At 49.5% G+C, this 19,804-nt stretch overlaps 2 protein-coding genes across 3 annotated transcripts; one reads left to right on the top strand and one right to left on the bottom strand.

Annotated features, from left to right (window-relative positions):
• Positions 1-1,099: 1,099 nt before the first annotated feature.
• LOC136434100 (beta-1,3-glucan-binding protein-like) lies at positions 1,100-10,130 on the top strand. Its single transcript, XM_066426841.1, has 14 exons — positions 1,100-1,216; positions 2,956-3,101; positions 3,480-3,609; positions 4,598-4,698; positions 5,120-5,194; positions 5,519-5,579; positions 5,799-5,925; positions 6,092-6,249; positions 6,768-6,941; positions 7,251-7,328; positions 8,254-8,377; positions 8,736-8,807; positions 9,266-9,398; positions 9,778-10,130. Exons 1-14 carry the CDS (start codon positions 1,156-1,158, stop codon positions 10,012-10,014), a joined length of 1,677 nt encoding a protein of 558 aa, XP_066282938.1. The 5' UTR covers positions 1,100-1,155; the 3' UTR covers positions 10,015-10,130.
• LOC136434101 (acyl-coenzyme A thioesterase 1-like) lies at positions 10,126-19,779 on the bottom strand. 2 transcript variants are annotated; one of them, XM_066426842.1, is made up of 11 exons: positions 19,551-19,779; positions 18,645-18,779; positions 17,820-17,914; positions 17,177-17,437; positions 14,324-14,490; positions 13,065-13,178; positions 12,645-12,733; positions 12,184-12,280; positions 11,729-11,809; positions 11,380-11,503; positions 10,126-10,456 (listed from the first exon to the last, which is right to left on the bottom strand). In XM_066426842.1, the coding sequence occupies exons 1-11, from the start codon at positions 19,589-19,591 to the stop codon at positions 10,344-10,346; spliced, it is 1,317 nt and encodes a 438-aa protein (XP_066282939.1). In that variant the 5' UTR covers positions 19,592-19,779; the 3' UTR covers positions 10,126-10,343. The 2 variants fall into 2 exon arrangements, with proteins under 2 accessions (XP_066282939.1, XP_066282940.1); XM_066426843.1 differs by having other exon boundaries at positions 19,469-19,585.
• Positions 19,780-19,804: the final 25 nt, after the last annotated feature.

Raw genomic sequence — 19,804 nt, 5'->3', positions numbered from 1 at the left:
TTTTAGCGCTAGGATTGATGCGTTGTGGTGCTAACTTGGTAACATTTTCATAAAACTGTGAAAAAAACGTTATTTTAGCCGACAGCTGCCGTATCATACTGGATCCAACCAAAACGTTTTATCAGTTTATGCTTCAAATCAATTTTCCAAGCCAAGACTGATGCGAATGTTTCCAGCGTCAAAACTTGAACTTGATACGACAACGATACCTTTAGTTCATCTGTTCACATTCTATCGCCAATTGCCTCACTGTTATTCCAAGGAACGGTTCAACCGACTATTGTGGAAGATATAATGCTGTCTGAGCGTGGAAAAACGGAAGCATACTGCTCTGTACCACCGTGTCCCGCCTGATCAAACTGCGCCTCCTAGCGGCCTAGGCGCGCAAAGAAGCCTTCCTAACACCACAAACAGTATTGAGGTAGTATGTGAGCTCTATGGGCAAGGTTCAAGCAATGAGCTCTTATAAGTTGCAGAAATAACCAAAAAGCTCATTTTTTTCGTTCCAAACAAACCATGCCACCATCGCCATGCACCGCGTCGACAGCACAGTAGGGAGAATACCGGGAATGATACATAAAAGTGATGACATCAAGTTTAAACCTCAACTTGCCTGTGTGCGCTGTAAACTTAAACACTCGTTCTCATTTAAATGTACATATTTTGTAACTTCTATCGTTTGAAGTAAGACGTTCCTGACATTAGGAGGTGCCAAACTGTCGTTTTTATGACTTTTTTAAAACTTTTTTAAAAACGACAGTTTGGCACCTTCTATGTGGCATATCTTGATACCAGGAACGTCTTACTTCAAACGGTAACGGAAGTTACAAAATGTTTACATTCAAATGAGAACGAGCGTAAAACAACACTTGAGATAGAATGCTATATATAACGTTATATCTATCTATCCGCGCTGGCAGTGGTGGGAACGCGGCGGCTGCAGCCAGGCAACTTTGCGAAACCCACGACATATAAGATATCAGTGCCACATAAAAGTGACCTCATCAGGTTATTATAAAGTCAACATGCCTGTATGCGCACTGAAACACTGTCTAAGAGAATGCTGTATCTGCGCTTCCCGCGGTGGGAACGCGGCAAGCTGCTGTTGCGGAACCCAGCAGATAACACGGCACAGAAAGACAGTCCGGCCTCGCCATGGCGGTTTTCTGGACCCCGCTCGCTCTTCTCGCCGTATTGGGACACGCTACAAGCCAAGGTGTGCAGGCTGGTTATTTAGGGGGAAGAGTCCCCTTTCTGAACTGAGTAACTCTTTTTACATATAAGTGGCCAACGTGTAGGATTTAGAATTGCTTGAAATAGTTTGAAATGTTGCGCACTACAGACACGGTGCTGTTTGCGCATTATTGTTGAACGTTTGCGCGAGTCCTTTGCCGGACAGGACGAGAAATTCCGCACTGTTACCGTAACCTTCCTTCGCCTAAACGAACCAGGACTGAACTGCCCAGGAGGGCTCGCAGGTTGTTATCTCCATGAAAAATGGAGATATAGTTTTGGGTGTGTCTGTGTGTGTGTTTTGTTTGTTTGTTTGTTTGTTTGTTTGTCTGTTTGTCTGTTTGTGTTTCCGGACTACTCTAGTCAGTATAACTCAAGAGCCTCTTCATGGATTACGATGATATTTGGTATGTGGGTGGGTGTTAGGAAGCCGAAAGTCAGGGTCGATTTTGGGCCCCCTGGTATGTGACCTTGGTACTGCAGCAGAAATTCCATTTTTGTATCTCTTGACCTGGACGTGCTATGGTCTTAATTTTTTGGTGGCAGATAGCTTGTGGTGTAATGAAGACGTGGTGTGGGTTTGGGCCCCCTAGCAGCTTGCTCTGGAACTGCAGGGGCGTTATCGTGAAAATCTTCTAAGGAGAATAACTGAACAAAGGAACGACGGATTTCAATGATATTTAGTATACAGGTAGCTTACAGAGATGTACACAATGAAGTGCAAATTATGTTAATTTGCACTTAATTTGCATAGCTAATGAGGAAAATCTATATTTGCAGTGTTTTCCATTATCAGACTCAAATACACGTAACATAGTAATAACATATGTAGTTTATGGAAAGTGATCATCAACAGATACCATTTGTGCAAATAAATTCCTGATTTGCATAATTAATGCGAAACACCATATCTCATCTAATTGGAAAATTATAGGACTGCCAATATGATACTTAGTATGCAGGAAGCTTAGACAGAGATATACATAATGAAGTGCACATTATGCTAATTGTGACTTGATTTGCATAGCTAATGAGGAAAATCTATATTTGCAGTGTTTTCCATCATCAGACTCAAATACATGTAACATATGTAGTTTTTGGAAAGTGGAGCATGAACAGATACCAATTATGCAAATAAATTCCTAATTTGCATAATTAATGCAAAAACACCATAATTCATCTAATTCATCTAATTCATCTATTGACTGTCAATATTGCAACATGTGTAAGTTAGATAAAGGTGTTTATGACCAAGCATATAATATGTAAATGTGAAAGTCATTTGCATGAATAGAATTGTTCATAGAGATATGAGGTCGTGGAACTCTTGTTGTTAAGGAGGAAGACGCAAAAGCTATCAGGACGTAATGAAACCAAACTTGCAGCTGGGCGCACTAACCTTAACAAAGCCGTAACATTACCTCCAAATAACATGTTTAATTGTCTTACAGTGTTAAATGTGTGATGTAAAAAAGATCATGTGCACTTCAATGATGATGCGCTGTGTATGCATTATATGTACTGGTAGAAACATGTACCTGGGCTGTTAACACCTGTCCACAGGTGCGTACCTGGGCTGTAATGTACACACCTGTCCACAGGTGCGTACCTGGGCTGTAATGTTAACACCGGACGCGGCTGTCCGCAGGTGCGTACCTGGCTGTAATGTTAACACCTGTCCACAGGTGCATACCTAGCTGTAATGTTAACACCTGTCCACAGGTACGTACCTGGGGTGCTACATTGACCATGAAGACGTCAGAGACTTCCCATATGTGGTGACGTGGACGGACCTGACGCCCCAGAAGTGCATACGTCACTGCTCGGACCTGGGGTTCGACTACGCCGGCCTGCAGTACGGGGTCGAGGTAACTTCTACCATATCATTCCGCAGTTCTTTCGACTGCCGTTTCTGTATGAACGTTTGAGTAAAAAACAGAGCAAGAAACGAGAGACACTTTCGAACGGTGAAATGTGATGGGAAAAATAAAAGAGGCAAGACCAAGGGCAGAAATAATGTCAACAGGAATGCGAAAAGAAGAATAAGATGGAAGAAAGGGGGAAGAAAAAAGAAAGAGAGAAAGAAAGAAAGAAAGAAAGAAAGAAAGGAAGAAAGAAAGAAAGAAAGAAAGAAAGAAAGAAAGAAAGAAAGAAAGAAAGAAAGAAAGAAAGAAAGAAAGAAAGAAAGAAGGAATGGAAGAAAGAAAGAAAAAGGAACAAAGTGCCCCTCATGGTTTGTTCCTCAGTGCTTCTGCGGAGCCCGGTACGGCACGTACGGACAGGCGCCCGAGTCGGACTGCCACATCGCATGCGCAGGAGGAGGGGCGCACATGTGCGGAGGGGGCTGGAGGAACTCTGTCTGGTCCACTGGAGCAGGTAGGTACAAACAAAAATTCGCCTGGTCCAATGGAACTGTTCCGACAAACACACAAACATTTGTCCGCCGGAGCAGGTGCTATGAACTGTACTGCTAAAATCTGAACTCTCGGTGAAAGCATAAGTGAAAGTATCTTGGGAAATGTCTGACTTGGTTACCAACCAAAAAGAGTGATAAGTTGTTGTTTGTCATTCTTCTTGAAAAATTTCATTGATTACGAGATAAAGTTCTAACATGTCAGCATAGTTTTCTTTGGTACGCAACCCTTTTATTCATAATGAATTGACGTATCAAGCAGATGAAACCAGTTTCCTGACGTTTCCTGACGTGTTCTGTCACCTGACGTGTTTTGTCACCTGACGTGTTCTGTCTCCTGACGTGTTCTGTCCCCTGACGTGTTCTGTCTCCTGACGTGTTCTGTCCCCTGACGTGTTCTGTCTCCTGACGTGTTCTGCCTCCTGACGTGTTCTGTCTCCTGACGTGTTCTGTCTCCTGACGGGTTCTGTCTCCTGACGTGTTCTGCCTCCTGACGTGTTCTGTCTCCTGACGTGTTCTGTCTCCTGACGTGTTCTGCCTCCTGACGTGTTCTGTCTCCTGACGTGTTCTGTCTCCTGACGTGTTTTGTCTCCTGACGTGTTCTGTCTCCTGACGTGTTCTGTCTCCTGACGTGTTCTGTCTCCTGACGTGTCCTGTTTCCTGACGTATTCTGTCTCCTGACGTGTTCTGTCTCCTGACGTGTTCTGTCTCCTGACGTGTTCTGTCTCCTGACGTGTTCTGTCACCTGACGTGTTCTGTCACCTGACGTGTTCTGTCTCCTGACGTGTTCTGTCTCCTGACGTGTTCTGTCACCTGACGTGTTCTGTCTCCTGACGTGTTCTGTCTCCTGACGTGTTCTGTCTCCTGACGTGTTCTGCCTCCTGACGTGTTCTGTCTCCTGACGTGTTCTGTCTCCTGACGTGTTCTGTCTCCTGACGTGTTCTGTTCCAGCCGTGCTGACGGAGGACCGGCTGGACCTGGTGTTCGAGGACAACTTCGACACGCTGGACTTCAGCAAATGGCGGCCCGAGGTCACGGCTGGCGGGGGAGGGGTAAGATATGGCTGGAGGTGTGGGAGTAAGCCATGGCTGGGCTGGGATAGCAATGGCTAGGTTGGTGGGGGTGGGGGTTAAGCAATGGCTGGGGCGGGGTTTAAAGCAATGGCTGGGGGGTGTAATGCCGAGGGGTAGCAATGACTGGGGGTAGTAATGACTGGGGGGGGGGGTAAACAATGGCTTGTGGGGTGGGGGAAGTAATGACTTTCAAGCGTTCAAGGGGGATTTGAAGTAGGTCACTGGAAAGGTATTCTTATTCCTAGTTAGAAATGCAACATCAGCTCGAGGTGATTCTAACTTCCAGCCACCCAAAACGCTTGCCTACAGGTTTAAGGTGCCATCCTCTTTATACTTTACATACTTAACTTTATCATCTGCATAACTGTTCAGAAACAACTGTCATTCTTGTTGTCTTTAGAATGAAGAGTTCCAGACGTACGTGAACCTCCCGGAGAACCTGTACGTTCGGAACGGCACGCTCTTCCTCAAACCGGTAGGTAAAAATGAGATACAAAATAAAGAAAAATGCTTTTTTTTCTGTCACAACGTAATGCAAACCACAAGCACGGTGAATTATATATCTGAGTGATACGTGTTGAGAAAGTTTTCCACGGCTTTCCGAGACATAAAATGTTATTTAATCATTGTCATTGCACGCACCGTGAATGTTAGGTAAAAATAACAACAACGAAACGTCAGACGATGAGTTTAAAGGTTCTCCCCTTTGTGCGATGGCTCAAGGCAATCAGTTTCTCTCGCAGCCCTTTCAACAGAACGGCGAGTTTCAGACCAACGTTTCCCCTATTCCCCCTGACAGACGCTGGCAGCGGACCGGCTTGGGGAGAAGTTCCTGGTGGACGGAGTCATCAACCTGCGAGGTGAGGAGCCGGGACCTGACCTAACCCTAACCCCGACATAGGGGCATGGGGGTGAAATTGGGGGTGAAGGAACGTAAGGGTACATGCAGGAACGCAGGGGCGTTGAATATAGGAACGTCAGTAAGTTACAGAGGACTGTCGTCATGCTCGATAACTTTCATGATAAAACTGATGAAGAAGGCGACGAAAAGTACGATTCCCCATGTTTATTGTCGCCAGAGGACATGCTGTACCTTGGGTGCTACCGTGACGGCGGGAGTATGGACTCACGTGACTTGAGTGGGGACAACATGACCTCAGCCGACCTGACGCCGAAACTGTGCCTGGACTACTGCGCAGAGGCAGGGTAAAATATAGAATATTGATATCATCGTTACACTCTTGTAGCATTTGGACCTTGTATCGGTAATACTTTCAGGTTTGCAGACGTAAACATTTCTTTTCGCTTTTGAATTGAGGCCTGGATCTTTCTTATTTATTTTATTTTTTAGTATGTAATACCCACTCCCCAGGTACACGTATGCCGGGGTGCAGTACGGCGTTGAGTGCTTCTGCGGCGACAGTTTCGGGCAGTTTGGTGCCGCCCCCGAGTCGGACTGTACCATTCCATGCGGAGGGGACGCAGGGCAGATGTGTGGCAATGGGTGGAAAAACTCCGTCTACACCTCAGGTGGGGCATTACAGCAGCGCATGCGCACTCGCACACGAAACCCTTGTTTGATACCTTCAAGCTGACGCGTTTTCCACACCAGCAAAATTGCAGAGGGGACAAAAGTTAACTTTAACTTAAAGATGACCAGTGTGATTCGTCCATTGGCAAACTTGTAAACAGCTAAAGTCAGGCTGATCCGGCTGTTGTTATCCCAGCTGGCGGCACGTGTACCCTGGAGAACTGGAACGGCTGCTACCTGGGTTAGGGTTAGGGTTATACCGGCTGTACTTAAGTCAGGCTGACCCGGCTGTTGTTATCCCAGCCGGCGGCACGTGTACCCTGGAGAACTGGAACGGCTGCTACCTGGGTTAGGGTTAGGGTTATACCGGCTGTACTAATGCCAGGCTGACCCGGGTGTTGTTACCCCAGCCGGCGGCACGTGTACCCTGGAGAACTGGAGCGGCTGCTACCTGGGTTAGGGTTAGGGTTATACCGGCTGTACTTAAGTCAGGCTGATCCGGCTGTTGTTACCCCAGCCGGCGGCACGTGTACCCTGGAGAACTGGAACGGCTGCTACCTGGCGGGCTCCCCCGCCCAGCACCTGCCGCCGGTCCTCTCCGCCAGGCTCACCACCGCCAACAGCTTCAGCTTCCGGTACGGCAAGGTGGAGGTCATCGCCAAGATGCCGACAGGGGACTGGATCTGGCCAGGTGAGTAGGGAATAGAATAGGGGTGTGGCCAGGTGAGTAGGGAATAGAATAGGGGTGTGGCCAGGTGAGGATGGGGGTCTGGCCAGGTGAGGGTGGGGGTGTGGCCAGGTGAGGATAGGGGTTTGGCCAGGTGAGTCAGGTGAGAATGGAGATGTGGCCAGGTGAGTCAAGTCAAGTCGGGGTTAGGATGGAGATGTCAAGGAATGACCTAAGATGAATTGTTTGCATCTGCACTTCTCATGCTACTTATTGTTTTACATTTGCCAATATCCTACAATGCCTTCAGTTCATTTCTGCCTCTGCCCGCAGCGGTCTGGCTGCTGCCGCAGACCTGGGTTTACGGGGACTGGCCGAAGTCTGGGGAGATTGACATCGTGGAGACTCGAGGTGGGCAGAGCCTCGATCAATGAGCTTTCAAAATATCTATCGTGTAGGAAAGCTTGTAATGCTTCGGTCCTAATTGCGCCGGAGCCCGTCGGGGTTGAAGTGCCGGCCGGGCCCCGAAGCCACACATTTGTCCCGGTAGACTGCCGGGTACCTCCCGGTGCTCACACGATTAGCTCACGGCGTCTATTTGTTACCGGGTCCCGCGCTGATTTTAAGTCCGACTTAAAATGATTTGGGGTCTCGGCTCAAAAATAGCCCGGTAGCCGGGAGTACGTAGGGGTCACGCCCGAAAGTACCAAAAAACAGCATGCCCTCTGTCCTGTCCTGAGTAGGAAACCTCTGTCCCGTTATAACCTGTACGCCCTCTGTCCCGTTATAACCTGTACGCCCTTTGTCCCGTTATAACCTGTACGCCCCTCTGTCCTGTCCTGAGTAGGGAACCGTTATAACCTGTGCGCCCTCTGTCCCGTTATAACCTGTGCGCCCTCTGTCCCGTTATAACCTGTGCGCCCCTCTGTCCCGTTATAACCTGTGCGCCCCTCTGTCCCGTTATAACCTGTGCGCCCTCTGTCCCGTTATAACCTCTGTCCTGAGTAGGAAACCGGAACCTGTACGCCCTCTGTCCTGTCCTGAGTAGGGAACCGTTATAACCTGTGCGCCCTCTGTCCCGTTATAACCTGTGCGCCCTCTGTCCCGTTATAACCTGTGCGCCCCTCTGTCCCGTTATAACCTGTGCGCCCTCTGTCCCGTTATAACCTGTGCGCCCTCTGTCCCGTTATAACCTGTGCGCCCCTCTGTCCCGTTATAACCTGTACGCCCTCTGTCCCGTTATAACCTGTACGCCCTCTGTCCTGTCCTGAGTAGGAAACCTGTGCGCCCCTCTGTCCCGTTATAACCTGTACGCCCTCTGTCCTGTCCTGAGTAGGAAACCGGAACCTGTACGCGTCCTGGGGCGCCTCTCTCGGCATTGACGTCACCACCAGCACCCTGCACTGGGGGTCCAGCGGCGCCTGGCCTTACAACGGCTTCTACAAGACCAGGGCAGAGAAGTAACCTTACCTGTATTCCTCTTGATGCTGCCTAAAGTGTATCGAAATCTCTTTAAGAACAGATCATGAAACAACCTGCTTTACCAGCTGGCTTTGCCATGCACTGTGTTTCGAGTGTTCGAGATTTCAATGCCGTCTCTTAAAGGCCTCGTTACTCATTTCTAGTTGAATTGTAGTTATCTCAAAGGTTTTTTCCTCTCCTTTACTTTGTTTAACAATATAGCCTTGTAATACCTAGTGGGGGTTACTTAGCAATATTATCGTCAATAATATGCCAAGAGGATTGCTTCACAGATATGTTCCTTCTAGGATTATACCTGTCAGGTTGCTTTGTAATCTCCTTATGTTTCCTTGCCAGAGAGGCGCACACTGGGACTTACGGGAGTGACTTCCACAAGTGGACCATGGTGTGGACCGACCAGTATCTCAAGTAAGAACACAAAATCTGCCGCACACAAAGTCTGTTGTTTGTGACCGTCCTGACATATCATGGCCAGAAAAACTGTTGCTTCAGAAGAAGTGGTAGAGAATCGGGTTCTGGGCGCTGGGAGACTTGTTGTCATGGTTACTGTTGTCATGGTGGCTGTTGTCATGGTTAGTGTGCCGTTCTGCCCCTGCAGGTTCTCCGTGGATGACGAGCTGATGCTGACGGTGTCGCCGCCGGACGGGTTCTGGGCGCTGGGAGACTTGTTGTCATGGTTACTGTTGTCATGGTGGCTGTTGTCATGGTTAGTGTGCCGTTCTGCCCCTGCAGGTTCTCCGTGGATGACGAGCTGATGCTGACGGTGTCGCCGCCAGACGGGTTCTGGGCGCTGGGAGACTTGTTGTCATGGTTACTGTTGTCATGGTGGCTGTTGTCATGGTTAGTGTGCCGTTCTGCCCCTGCAGGTTCTCCGTGGATGATGAGCTGATGCTGACGGTGTCGCCGCCGGACGGGTTCTGGGCGCTGGGAGACTTCGGGCTGCCGGACAGCGACAACCCCTGGAGCGGGGCGGGCAGGATGGCGCCGTTCGACGAAGACGTAGGTTTCCCCACCTGCAGCTATGCTAACGCCACTTACATGCAGGTTTCACGGCAAACAAGGGGCTTTAACAGGTTACAAAAAGGTTTTCCGGATGGCTGGTTTTACCCAGATAAATGCCCTTTACACGTCATCCAGACGATCTTCATAAATAGCAAGAGGCCAAAGGTCAATGAACCTCAAATCTATTTCCTTTCAGCATGAATTCGCTTCTTTGCAAAACACTCTGTGATCCAATTAGTGTACACGCCATTAACGTATCCACAGCAAATATCGTATAAATCTACAGCACTTTTTTTAACGAACACTTTTGATTCTACCGTTGTATATTTTCTCCTCATCCCAGTTCTACCCCATAATAATTCTTTATCTATCCCAGTTCTACCTGATCCTGAACGTGGCCACTGGTGGCACGAACGGCTTCTTCATGGACGACTACGTCAACATGCCGCACCCCAAGCCCTGGTCCAACTCAGAGTCGCGCTCCCAGGCCATGAGCAGCTTCTGGCGCGCGCGCGACCAGTGGCTGCCCACCTGGAGCCCGGGCACCAACAACGGCGAGGACGCCGCCATGCAGGTCAAGTCCGTCAAGGTCTGGAAGTTCCGCGATCTGTGATCAGTCATCACTACCTGATGGAGGTTCTGAGATCTGTGATCGTCTGTAACTACCTGATAGTGCTGGAAAGTGTGCAAAGTTGGCTGGCAAATAAATGGGGAAATTCAGAAGTTCTAGTCTTTTTGTTTCTGAGACATTTATTTCATCTTTATGAGTTTGCTTTCTTTTGTTTACCTGTGTGAATGGAATTCAGGGACTGTGTGGATGGTGTTCAGCACCAAGGACATGTCTGTTTTCTGAGTGGATGCACTTCAGCACCAAGGACAGGTGTATTTCCCGTGTGTGGATGATGTTCAGCACCAAGGACAGGACACCACCGAATCTACAAGTCAAAGCTGACTGTGTAGTCTGCACTTCCTGAGAAAGGCGATCGTCCTGGGCCACAGGTCCTCCTGGGCCACGCAGTGGGCGGCGGTCTCACCTCCAAAATCTATGTCTGTACCTGGAACACAGGAGGGACGGCTGCTCAGCACTCCTTTATCATCTGGGCTACATGTGTCATTTGGTGATTATGTCACATGCACGTTCAATCTGTTTTTCACTGAAGGAATCAAACAGAACTAAAACCATTATATGCTCAAGGCAGGTTTTTTTATACCAAAATGGCCTTGTTGAAATGATTTCTCTGATTTCTACCAGCAGGCTCTATTGTAAGAAGCCTGTTCAGAACCATCACATGGCACATCACAAAGACTTAGATCTTCATGGAAGAGGAAAATCAACAAAAGAAAATGTAAAATCCTTAACAATTTGTAACCTTCTTCCTGCATCATACTGCCCTGCAAACAACTTCACACATAGTGTATAGTCTAACAACATTATATGCTGTAGTGTAAGACTATGCCCTGTAAACAACACCTCACGTAGTGTATAGTCTAACAACATTATATGCTGTAGTGTAAGACTATGCCCTGTAAACAACACCTCACGTAGTGTATAGTCTAACAACATTATATGCTGTAGTGTAAGACTATGCCCTGTAAACAACACCTCACGTAGTGTATAGTCTAACAACATTATATGCTGTAGTGTAAGACTATGCCCTGTAAACAACACCTCACATAGTGTATAGTCTAACAACATTATATGCTGTAGTGTAAGACTATGCCCTGTAAACAACACCTCACGTAGTGTATAGTCTAACAACATTATATGCTGTAGTGTAAGACTATGCCCTGTAAACAACACCTCACGTAGTGTATAGTCTAACAACATTATATGCTGTAGTGTAAGACTATGCCCTGTAAACAACACCTCACGTAGTGTATTGTCTAACAACGTTATATGCTGTAGTGTAAGACTATATGCGGTTTTGATGGTTATTTTCCCATGAGGTGGGCCAGAATGGCAGCCTGTTGTGCATACCTGCGGCAGGATGGAAGCTGACTCTGCAGTGCGGCAAGTAGGGCGGCTCGATGAGGTGGCCTGCACCGGGGTAGGTCAGCAGCTGGTGGTTAGTCTTCCCATGGGCCTCCATCCGGGCGATGGCCTGGTAGAGGTTGGGTGCAATCAAATCAAACCAAATCATATAGTAGTGTTGTGTTGCGTTGTGCGTTTTTTCATGTGTTGTACTTACCGGTAATGATCTCACTAGGAGGGTCTTTCAAAACGTTTGCATCAGAATACTTTGATTCTGATACTTATATAAGGGTTTTACATTCTATATTTGTGCTGTGAAATTTAGGTCATCTCTGAAATAAAAAGAACTCCCGACCTCCCTCGCCATCTTGTCACTCCTCCAGTTCTTGTCGTCTTCTCCCATCACAAACAGGATGGGGCACAAGGTGGTTTCTACCTGGGGAGACACAAAACATGTTAGCAACGCCTCCCGGTACAAATATACCCTGCTACAGAAACAGCAAGGAAACTGGCTCGGTCCTACATGTATGTTACCATTACACACCACAAGGGTCCGAACGAACAAACAAGTCAAACCAACCAGTCTCCTTCCACTAACAGGTTGGAACACGGTTGCCTTGGCTACTATCTGCTCACCTGTATGCACTTCTCTGCCTCTAGAGCCTCACGGTTGCCATGGCTACTATCTGCTCACCTGTATGCACTTCTCCGCCTCTAGAGCCTCACGGTTGCCATGGCTACTATCTGCTCACCTGTATGCACTTCTCCGGCTCCAGAGCCCCACGGTTACCATGGCTACTGTCTGCTCACCTGTATGCACTTCTCCGGCTCCAGAGTGGGATCGTCCGTCACGTCCACAACGTTCAGGTGTCCGTCCTCCGTGTACTTGACCCTTGACACATCAAACCTGTAACAATTCAGGCGGACTTTCATGAACATCCCCCAGCCTGGGACCAGTCCAGGGGATTCATATCATATGGCACAGAGAAACTACATTTTCTCATTGATTCTATGGAACACTTGTTTGCAGGCTCAAACTACAATTATAAAGTTAAACGACTATTTCAGATCCTTCTGTACATTACATAATGGTGGCATTACCATAACAATACAAACCCCAATTATAACAACGGGTCGGGTGGCTCGGTAAAAGATGGGAAGCAATTCTCCAGTAAGCATGTTGGTCCCTCAAAATTGGATGTTTCCAAAACTACATGGGGCATTACTACACAGGTTGGCCACGTGCTGAAGCTATTCTTGTTAGTCCTTACCCGACGGTGGGGAGTATCTGACCCCTGTAGCTGAACTGGGTGGTACCAAGCATGGCGGTGAATCCGTTCAGCCACACAATGGCATTAACCTGTCCGTGAATAGTTTCATCAGGTTAGTAAGTCACTGAATAAAAATACTCTTTTTACACAACCAAGAGATTATTCAACATTTACCTACACATGGGGCACAGGAAAACGTGCTGCGGGGTTAATATGTCAAATATACTAGTTCACCGGGATGATTTCTGGTAAGACTCAATTGACTCCAATCTGTCAAAACAATACATCATCATGTCCTGTTGATACAAAAAACATTGCAATTCTAAAGGACCACCCATGGTGTTGAGACCGGCGGCATTTTTGTGGCGACGTAACCATATTCCGCGAGGAGAATGATCCTCAAAATTAACACCGACGTACCTTGTCTGTAAGAGTGCCCATGATGAGCGCCAGTGCTCCCCCCAGGGAGGTGCCGATCACCCCCACCCCCCCGGGCTGCACCAGGGGGTGATCGCTGAACCAGTCCACGGCTTCCTGCAGCACATGGGAAAGGACACGTCACAGTCAACAGTCTCTGTCATGATCTTGGTCAATTTCTATAGTTAACCTTGGCTGAATTCATTGCGTGCAAGGTTATCTTAGGTTTATACAGTAATGTCCACTGTCTACTATGTACCAATCTAGCCTAAGCATGCAATGTGTTGATGAAGGTTAGACATTCAGGTAGTAAGATACGCCAAAAATAGTTACTCAAGCAACTGGATAAAATTTTGAAACAGTCAGACGTTTCAGACAGCATCCGCTGTCTTTCGTCAGTGACTGATGACTAGGCATACATGGTTCAGTGCTAGCAGTGAGGTTGGATATATTCATATCGGGAATAATAATAAAGATTGCCACCAAGTACTGTAGGAGCATCCTCGCTAGATCTTTAAACATTGCTTACAGTATACTACTAACACTGACTTTAGATTCGGAGCTGTTTTGATAACTACAGTCAATGTTTTATTCATTTTAACTTAAGTGTTCCACTGACAGTATGTAAACGAGCATACAATTCAGCCGTCAGGCAGCTATCTGCTTCTTTGTGCAATAAAACAATATAGTTACAGTCAGATATGCAAACGTTAGGTGTGACAGGTCGTTACACCTAACAGGTCGTTACACCTAACAGGTCATTACACCTAACAGGTCATTACACCTAACAGGTCGTTACACCTATTACAGGCAATATAGCCAGCTGCTGCACACCGCATGCCCGCGAAGCTGGTGTGTTATGCCGAAGGGCGGTTATACCGGCTAAACAGATACAGAAGCTGGTGTGTTACGCCGAAGGGTGGTTATACCAGCTATACAGATACAGAAGGTGGTGTGTTACGCCAAAGGGCGGTTATACCGACTATACAGATACAGAAGCTGGTGTGTTACGCCGAAGGGCGGTTATACCGGCTAAACAGATACAGAAGCTGGTGTGTTATGCCGAAGGGTGGTTATACCGATTATACAGATACAGAAGCTGGTGTGTTACGCCGAAGGGTGGTTATACCAGCTATACAGATACAGAAGGTGGTGTGTTACGCCAAAGGGCGGTTATACCGGCTATACAGATACAGAAGCTGGTGTGTTACACCAAATGGTGGTTATACCTGAGCTATAAAGATACAGATACAGATACTTACAGTGAAGTACTCTGAATCGAGGTGGGCCTCAGTTTTGGGCAGGTCGTCAAAGTTGCTGTACAAGAGTCTGAAGGCAGCGAAGCCCTGAGCGCAGAGCAGGGCAGAGCGGTGCTCGAAGTTGCTGCCAGAGCCGTACATGTCAATCACCCCAGGGAAAGGACCCTCCCCTGGAAGATGGAAACCAACAAAATCCCAGATTCGTTAGAAAGTTCAATCATGTCACAACCCATCAAGTTTTTTTCTTAACATTGCTCCCAACTTAACAACAAGACATGGACATGAACAGACGAATGATAAGCACTTTTCACTTTCTCCACCTTTGGGTAGGAACAGCACGCCTCTAACCCGGCCCTCCCGCACCCTCCTCACCTTTAGGTAGGAACAGCACGCCTCTAACCCGACCCCCCTCACCTTCAGGTAGGAACAGCACGCCTCTAAACCGACCCTCCTCACCTTCAGGTAGGAACAGCACGCCTCTAACCCGGCCCTCCTCACCTTCAGGTAGGAACAGCACGCCTCTAACCCGACCCCCCTCACCTTCAGGTAGGAACAGCACGCCTCTAAACCGACCCTCCTCACCTTCAGGTAGGAGCAGCACGCCTCTAACCCGGCCCTCCCACACACCCCTCACCTTCAGGTAGGAACAGCACGCCTCTAACCCGGCCCTCCCGCACCCTCCTCACCTTCAGGCAGGAACAGCACGCCTCTAACCCGACCCTCCCACACCCCCCTCACCTTCAGGTAGGAACAGCACGCCTCTAACCCGGCCCTCCCGCACACCCCTCACCTTCAGGTAGGAACAGCACGCCTCTAACCCGGCCCTCCTCACCTTCAGGTAGGAACAGCACGCCTCTAGCCCGGCCCTCCCGCACCCTCCTCACCTTCAGGCAGGAACAGCACGCCTCTAACCCGACCCTCCCACACCCCGCACACCTTCAGGTAGGAACAGCACGCCTCTAACCCGGCCCTCCCGCACACCCCTCACCTTCAGGCAGGAACAGCAGGCCTCTAACCCGGCCCTCCCGCACACCCCTCACCTTTAGGTAGGAACAGCACACCTCTAACCCGGCCCTCCCACACACCCCTCACCTTCAGGTAGGAACAGCACGCCTCTAACCCGGCCCTCCTCACCTTCAGGTAGGAACAGCACGCCTCTAAACCGACCCTCCCGCACCCTCCTCACCTTCAGGCAGGAACAGCACGCCTCTAACCCGACCCTCCCACACCCCCCTCACCTTCAGGTAGGAACAGCACGCCTCTAACCCGGCCCTCCCGCACCCTCCTCACCTTCAGGTAGGAACAGCACGCCTCTAACCCGGCCCTCCCACACACCCCTCACCTTCAGGTAGGAACAGCACGCCTCTAACCCGGCCCTCCTCACCTTCAGGTAGGAACAGCACGCCTCTAAACCGACCCTCCTCACCTTCAGGTAGGAACAGCACGCCTCTAACCCGGCCCTCCCGCACCCTCCTCACCTTCAGGTAGGAACAGCACGCCTCTAACCCAAGCCCTCCCACACCCTCCTCACCTTCAGGTAGGAACAGCACGCCTCTAACCCGGCCCCCCTCACCTTCAGGTAGGAACAGCACGCCTCTAAACCGACCCTCCTCACCTTCAGGTAGGAACAGCACACCTCTAACCCGGCCCTCCCGCACCCTCCTCACCTTCGGGTAGGAGCAGCACGCCTCTAACCCGGCCCTCCCGCACACCCCTCACCTTCAGGTAGGAACAGCACGCCTCTAACCCGGCCCTCCCACACACCCCTCACCTTCAGGTAGGAACAGCACGCCTCTAACCCGGCCCTCCTCACCTTCAGGTAGGAACAGCACGCCTCTAGCCCGGCCCTCCCGCACCCTCCTCACCTTCAGGTAGGAGCAGCACGCCTCTAACCCGGCCCTCCCGCACACCCCTCACCTTCAGGTAGGAACAGCACGCCTCTAACCCGGCCCTCCCGCACACCCCTCACCTTCAGGTAGGAACAGCACGCCTCTAACCCGGCCCTCCCGCACACCGCACACCTTCAGGTAGGAGCAGCACGCCTCTAACCCGGCCCTCCCGCACACCCCTCACCTTCAGGTAGGAACAGCACGCCTCTAACCCGGCCCTCCCACACACCCCTCACCTTCAGGTAGGAACAGCACGCCTCTAACCCGGCCCTCCCGCACACCCCTCACCTTCAGGTAGGAACAGCATGCCTCTAACCCGGCCCTCCTCACCTTCAGGCAGGAACAGCACGCCTCTAACCCGGCCCTCCCGCACCCTCCTCACCTTCAGGTAGGAACAGCACGCCTCTAACCCGGCCCCCCTCACCTTCAGGTAGGAACAGCACGCCTCTAACCCGGCCCTCCCACACACCCCTCACCTTCAGGTAGGAACAGCACGCCTCTAACCCGGCCCTCCCACACACCCCTCACCTTCAGGTAGGAACAGCTCGCCTCTAACCCGGCCCTCCCACACACCCCTCACCTTCAGGTAGGAACAGCACGCCTCTAACCCGGCCCTCCTCACCTTCAGGTAGGAACAGCACGCCTCTAAACCGACCCTCCTCACCTTCAGGTAGGAACAGCACGCCTCTAACCCGGCCCTCCCGCACCCTCCTCACCTTCAGGTAGGAACAGCACGCCTCTAACCCAAGCCCTCCCACACCCTCCTCACCTTCAGGTAGGAACAGCACGCCTCTAACCCGGCCCTCCCGCACACCCCTCACCTTCAGGTAGGAGCAGCACGCCTCTAACCCGGCCCTCCCGCACCCTCCTCACCTTCAGGTAGGAACAGCACGCCTCTAACCCGGCCCTCCTCACCTTCAGGTAGGAACAGCACGCCTCTAACCCGGCCCTCCCGCACCCTCCTCACCTTCAGGTAGGAACAGCACGCCTCTAACCCGGCCCTCCCGCACGACTGTCCTCCTGACGCCGTCTCCCATGAACCTCCTCTCCACCACACAGCTGGCCCGGGGCTCCATGGCGCTGTCCTGCGGACTTCTGGTGTCGATGTGTCCGTCGTACAGACACAGTCGCACCTCCAGCGGTTTGGTGACGTCCTTGGGAATCATGCGCTTCACCCGCTGAGCCGGGGAAGGCTGCAGGCTCCAGAACAGACCCATCTGCTCAACACCTGCAGGGGAAACACAGACTTTAACACCTGGGCACAGACTCAGGTTAACACCTGGGCAACACAGAAGCATCATGGTTTAAACCTCAACACAAAACATCACACCTGAGAAACACAAAAGCACATTTCAACATCTAAGGATTTCAAAACAAATTGCAACGTGATGCATTGTGTGGATAGGTGATTTTATTAGGTACCATTTATCTACAAGTGTTAATTTTCTTTTGGTGAAAGTGTCAGGTCATCTGCACACTGCGAAAGTAGAATGATTCATATCAGAGTGGTACACAACTATAAGAGAAAAATGTGCTGATATCACTTTCTGTTCAAATCGTGCTGTTGGTTGTCGGAGGAGATTTTGTAGGAGGGCGAAAGCCTATGGTACCTGAGAAGGTGCCTCCAACTGCGGCATGTTGGCTACAAACGACGCTTCCCGAGCTGTCTGCCACGTAGTGGGCGTGGGATCGGAACTGGGCATCCCTGAAAGACAGAGATAATGTTATTAACTTTATTGTACAATTAATTCTTGGTCTGTTACATAGTTCCTACAGCTTTCCATCTCTGAGTAAGACAGAACTTTAAATAGAAGTGAACTTACTGCCACGTGGATAAAGGTCATTATCATCAAGGTAATCACAAGCACAAGATAACAGTTACTCATCCTCAAGCAACTAGATAGATTTTTGATTGGCTTCAGGTAGCATCTGTCTTTCGTCACTGACTGAGGACTGTAGGGTAACCGGCTGCAGTCCTTGTAACCAGGTAAACTGTGCCGTAGCGGTGAGAGAGACCGGCTGTACCTGGTTAACTGTACCGTAGCAATCAGATTGACCGGCTGTACCTGGTAAACTGTACCGTAGCAATCAGATTGACCGGCTGTACCTGGTAAACTATTCCGTAGCGGTCAGAGTGACCGGCTGTACCTGGTTAACTGTACCGTAGCGGTCAGAGTGACCGGCTGTACCTGGTCAACTGTACCATAGCGGTCAGAGTGACCGGCTGTACCTGGTTAACTGCACCGTAGCGGTCAGAGTGACTGGCTGTACCTGGTAATCTGTACCGTAGCAGTCAGAGTGACCAGCTGTACCTGGTAAACTGCACCGTAGCGGTCAGAGTGACCGGCTGTACCTGGTTAACTGTACCGTAGTGGTCAGAGTGACCGGCTGTACCTGGTTAACTGTACTGTAGCGGTCAGAGTGACCGGCTGTACCTGGTTAACTGCACCGTAGCGGTCAGAGTGACCGGTTGCTGCCTCTCCAGACCAGTGGCTCGGATGTCCACCTTGTCAGACATCAGCCCAGTGGGAGGGTTCGCTGCTATAGACGCCATCAGTCTGCTGCAACATCTGATAAAACAAACCATCAAGCAGTACATCAGACATACCCTAATGTCATGTACTTTTACAATCAACAACAACAACAACATTCGGCCAAGCCATATATTTGCAATAAACCCATTCGCGGTTCCGACTAGCATGTGCAGTGTCAAAGGTAAAGCCCCTGAGACGTCAACAAAACCCGTCTGGGTGTTGTTAACATTGTTATGTAAATCTAGACAATGTCGAGACCAGAACTGTTCACAAGCCAGGGGTCTTCACCTTTGACACTGCATAATTGGAACTGCGAATGGCTTATGTGCCATAACAACAAATATCTTTATCTAAAATGAAAAATATAACGTTAACCTATTAAAGTTCTAGGGCATTTTCTTCAAACTAAAAACATTGGGCATGCCCAGATACTGTAAATGCAGAAATTTTCTCGGTGGTTTTACCACAGTGAAAAGCTGTTCCATTGTGTGACTGTAGCACTATTATTGTTTCAAACGGGAACTCGAAACCACTGTGAACACTCCATTTTCTCCCTACCGCAAAATCAAAACCACGCGAACTTAAATGCAGTATTCCAAAAAGATGCCTGGACAATTCCTGGAATTCTTGCAAACTGTGCAAAATATTACACTGTTAGGCTCACCCCTAAGGGTGTCGCCAAAAAACAACAACGAGAACAGGAAGTGGCTAACTTAGTAACTTACGCAAAGATCACTAGAGTCCCTCAGCCCCTGTTCCTCTGAGCTTGCAGCAGATTTGCAACATCAGATTGAACATTTCACCCACCTGACTGTAACGACGTGAAGTCCCCGGCTGTTCATGAACATGGCAAAGTCACAACAGCCTCATGACTCAGGTGGGTAACGACCTACTGGCTGTAATATTAATACAACCTGGTGAATACAACACAAAGGTCCTGTTCAAAGTTCAGGTGCGCCACCTAGCGTTAGGATAACCTGAATTTGTAACATCCAAAGTAAACCCGTCCAGCGAGGGCCTCCAGCTTTGCTCTCCAACTGTTGAATCATTTTCGCGACTCT

This window comes from Branchiostoma lanceolatum, chromosome 4 (genome assembly GCF_035083965.1).
Source record: "Branchiostoma lanceolatum isolate klBraLanc5 chromosome 4, klBraLanc5.hap2, whole genome shotgun sequence".
Lineage (NCBI taxonomy): Eukaryota > Metazoa > Chordata > Leptocardii > Amphioxiformes > Branchiostomatidae > Branchiostoma > Branchiostoma lanceolatum.
Note: the sequence above shows the minus strand (reverse complement) of the source record. Positions and strands in the feature narration are given on the sequence as shown.

Coding starts and splice junctions, on each gene's coding strand:
- LOC136434100 (XM_066426841.1), top strand. CDS start 1,156: ATGGCGGTTTTCTGGACCCCGCTCGCTCTTCTCGCCGTATTGGGACAC. Junction 4,699..5,119: donor TCACGGCTGGCGGGGGAGGG/GTAAGATATGGC, acceptor TGTTGTCTTTAG/AATGAAGAGTTCCAGACGTA. Junction 6,942..7,250: donor AGGGGACTGGATCTGGCCAG/GTGAGTAGGGAA, acceptor CTCTGCCCGCAG/CGGTCTGGCTGCTGCCGCAG.
- LOC136434101 (XM_066426842.1), bottom strand. CDS start 19,591: ATGTTCATGAACAGCCGGGGACTTCACGTCGTTACAGTCAG. Junction 17,915..18,644: donor GCTACGGTGCAGTTAACCAG/GTACAGCCGGTC, acceptor TCTGTCTTTCAG/GGATGCCCAGTTCCGATCCC. Junction 10,457..11,379: donor CAGCTTCCATCCTGCCGCAG/GTATGCACAACA, acceptor CCTGTGTTCCAG/GTACAGACATAGATTTTGGA.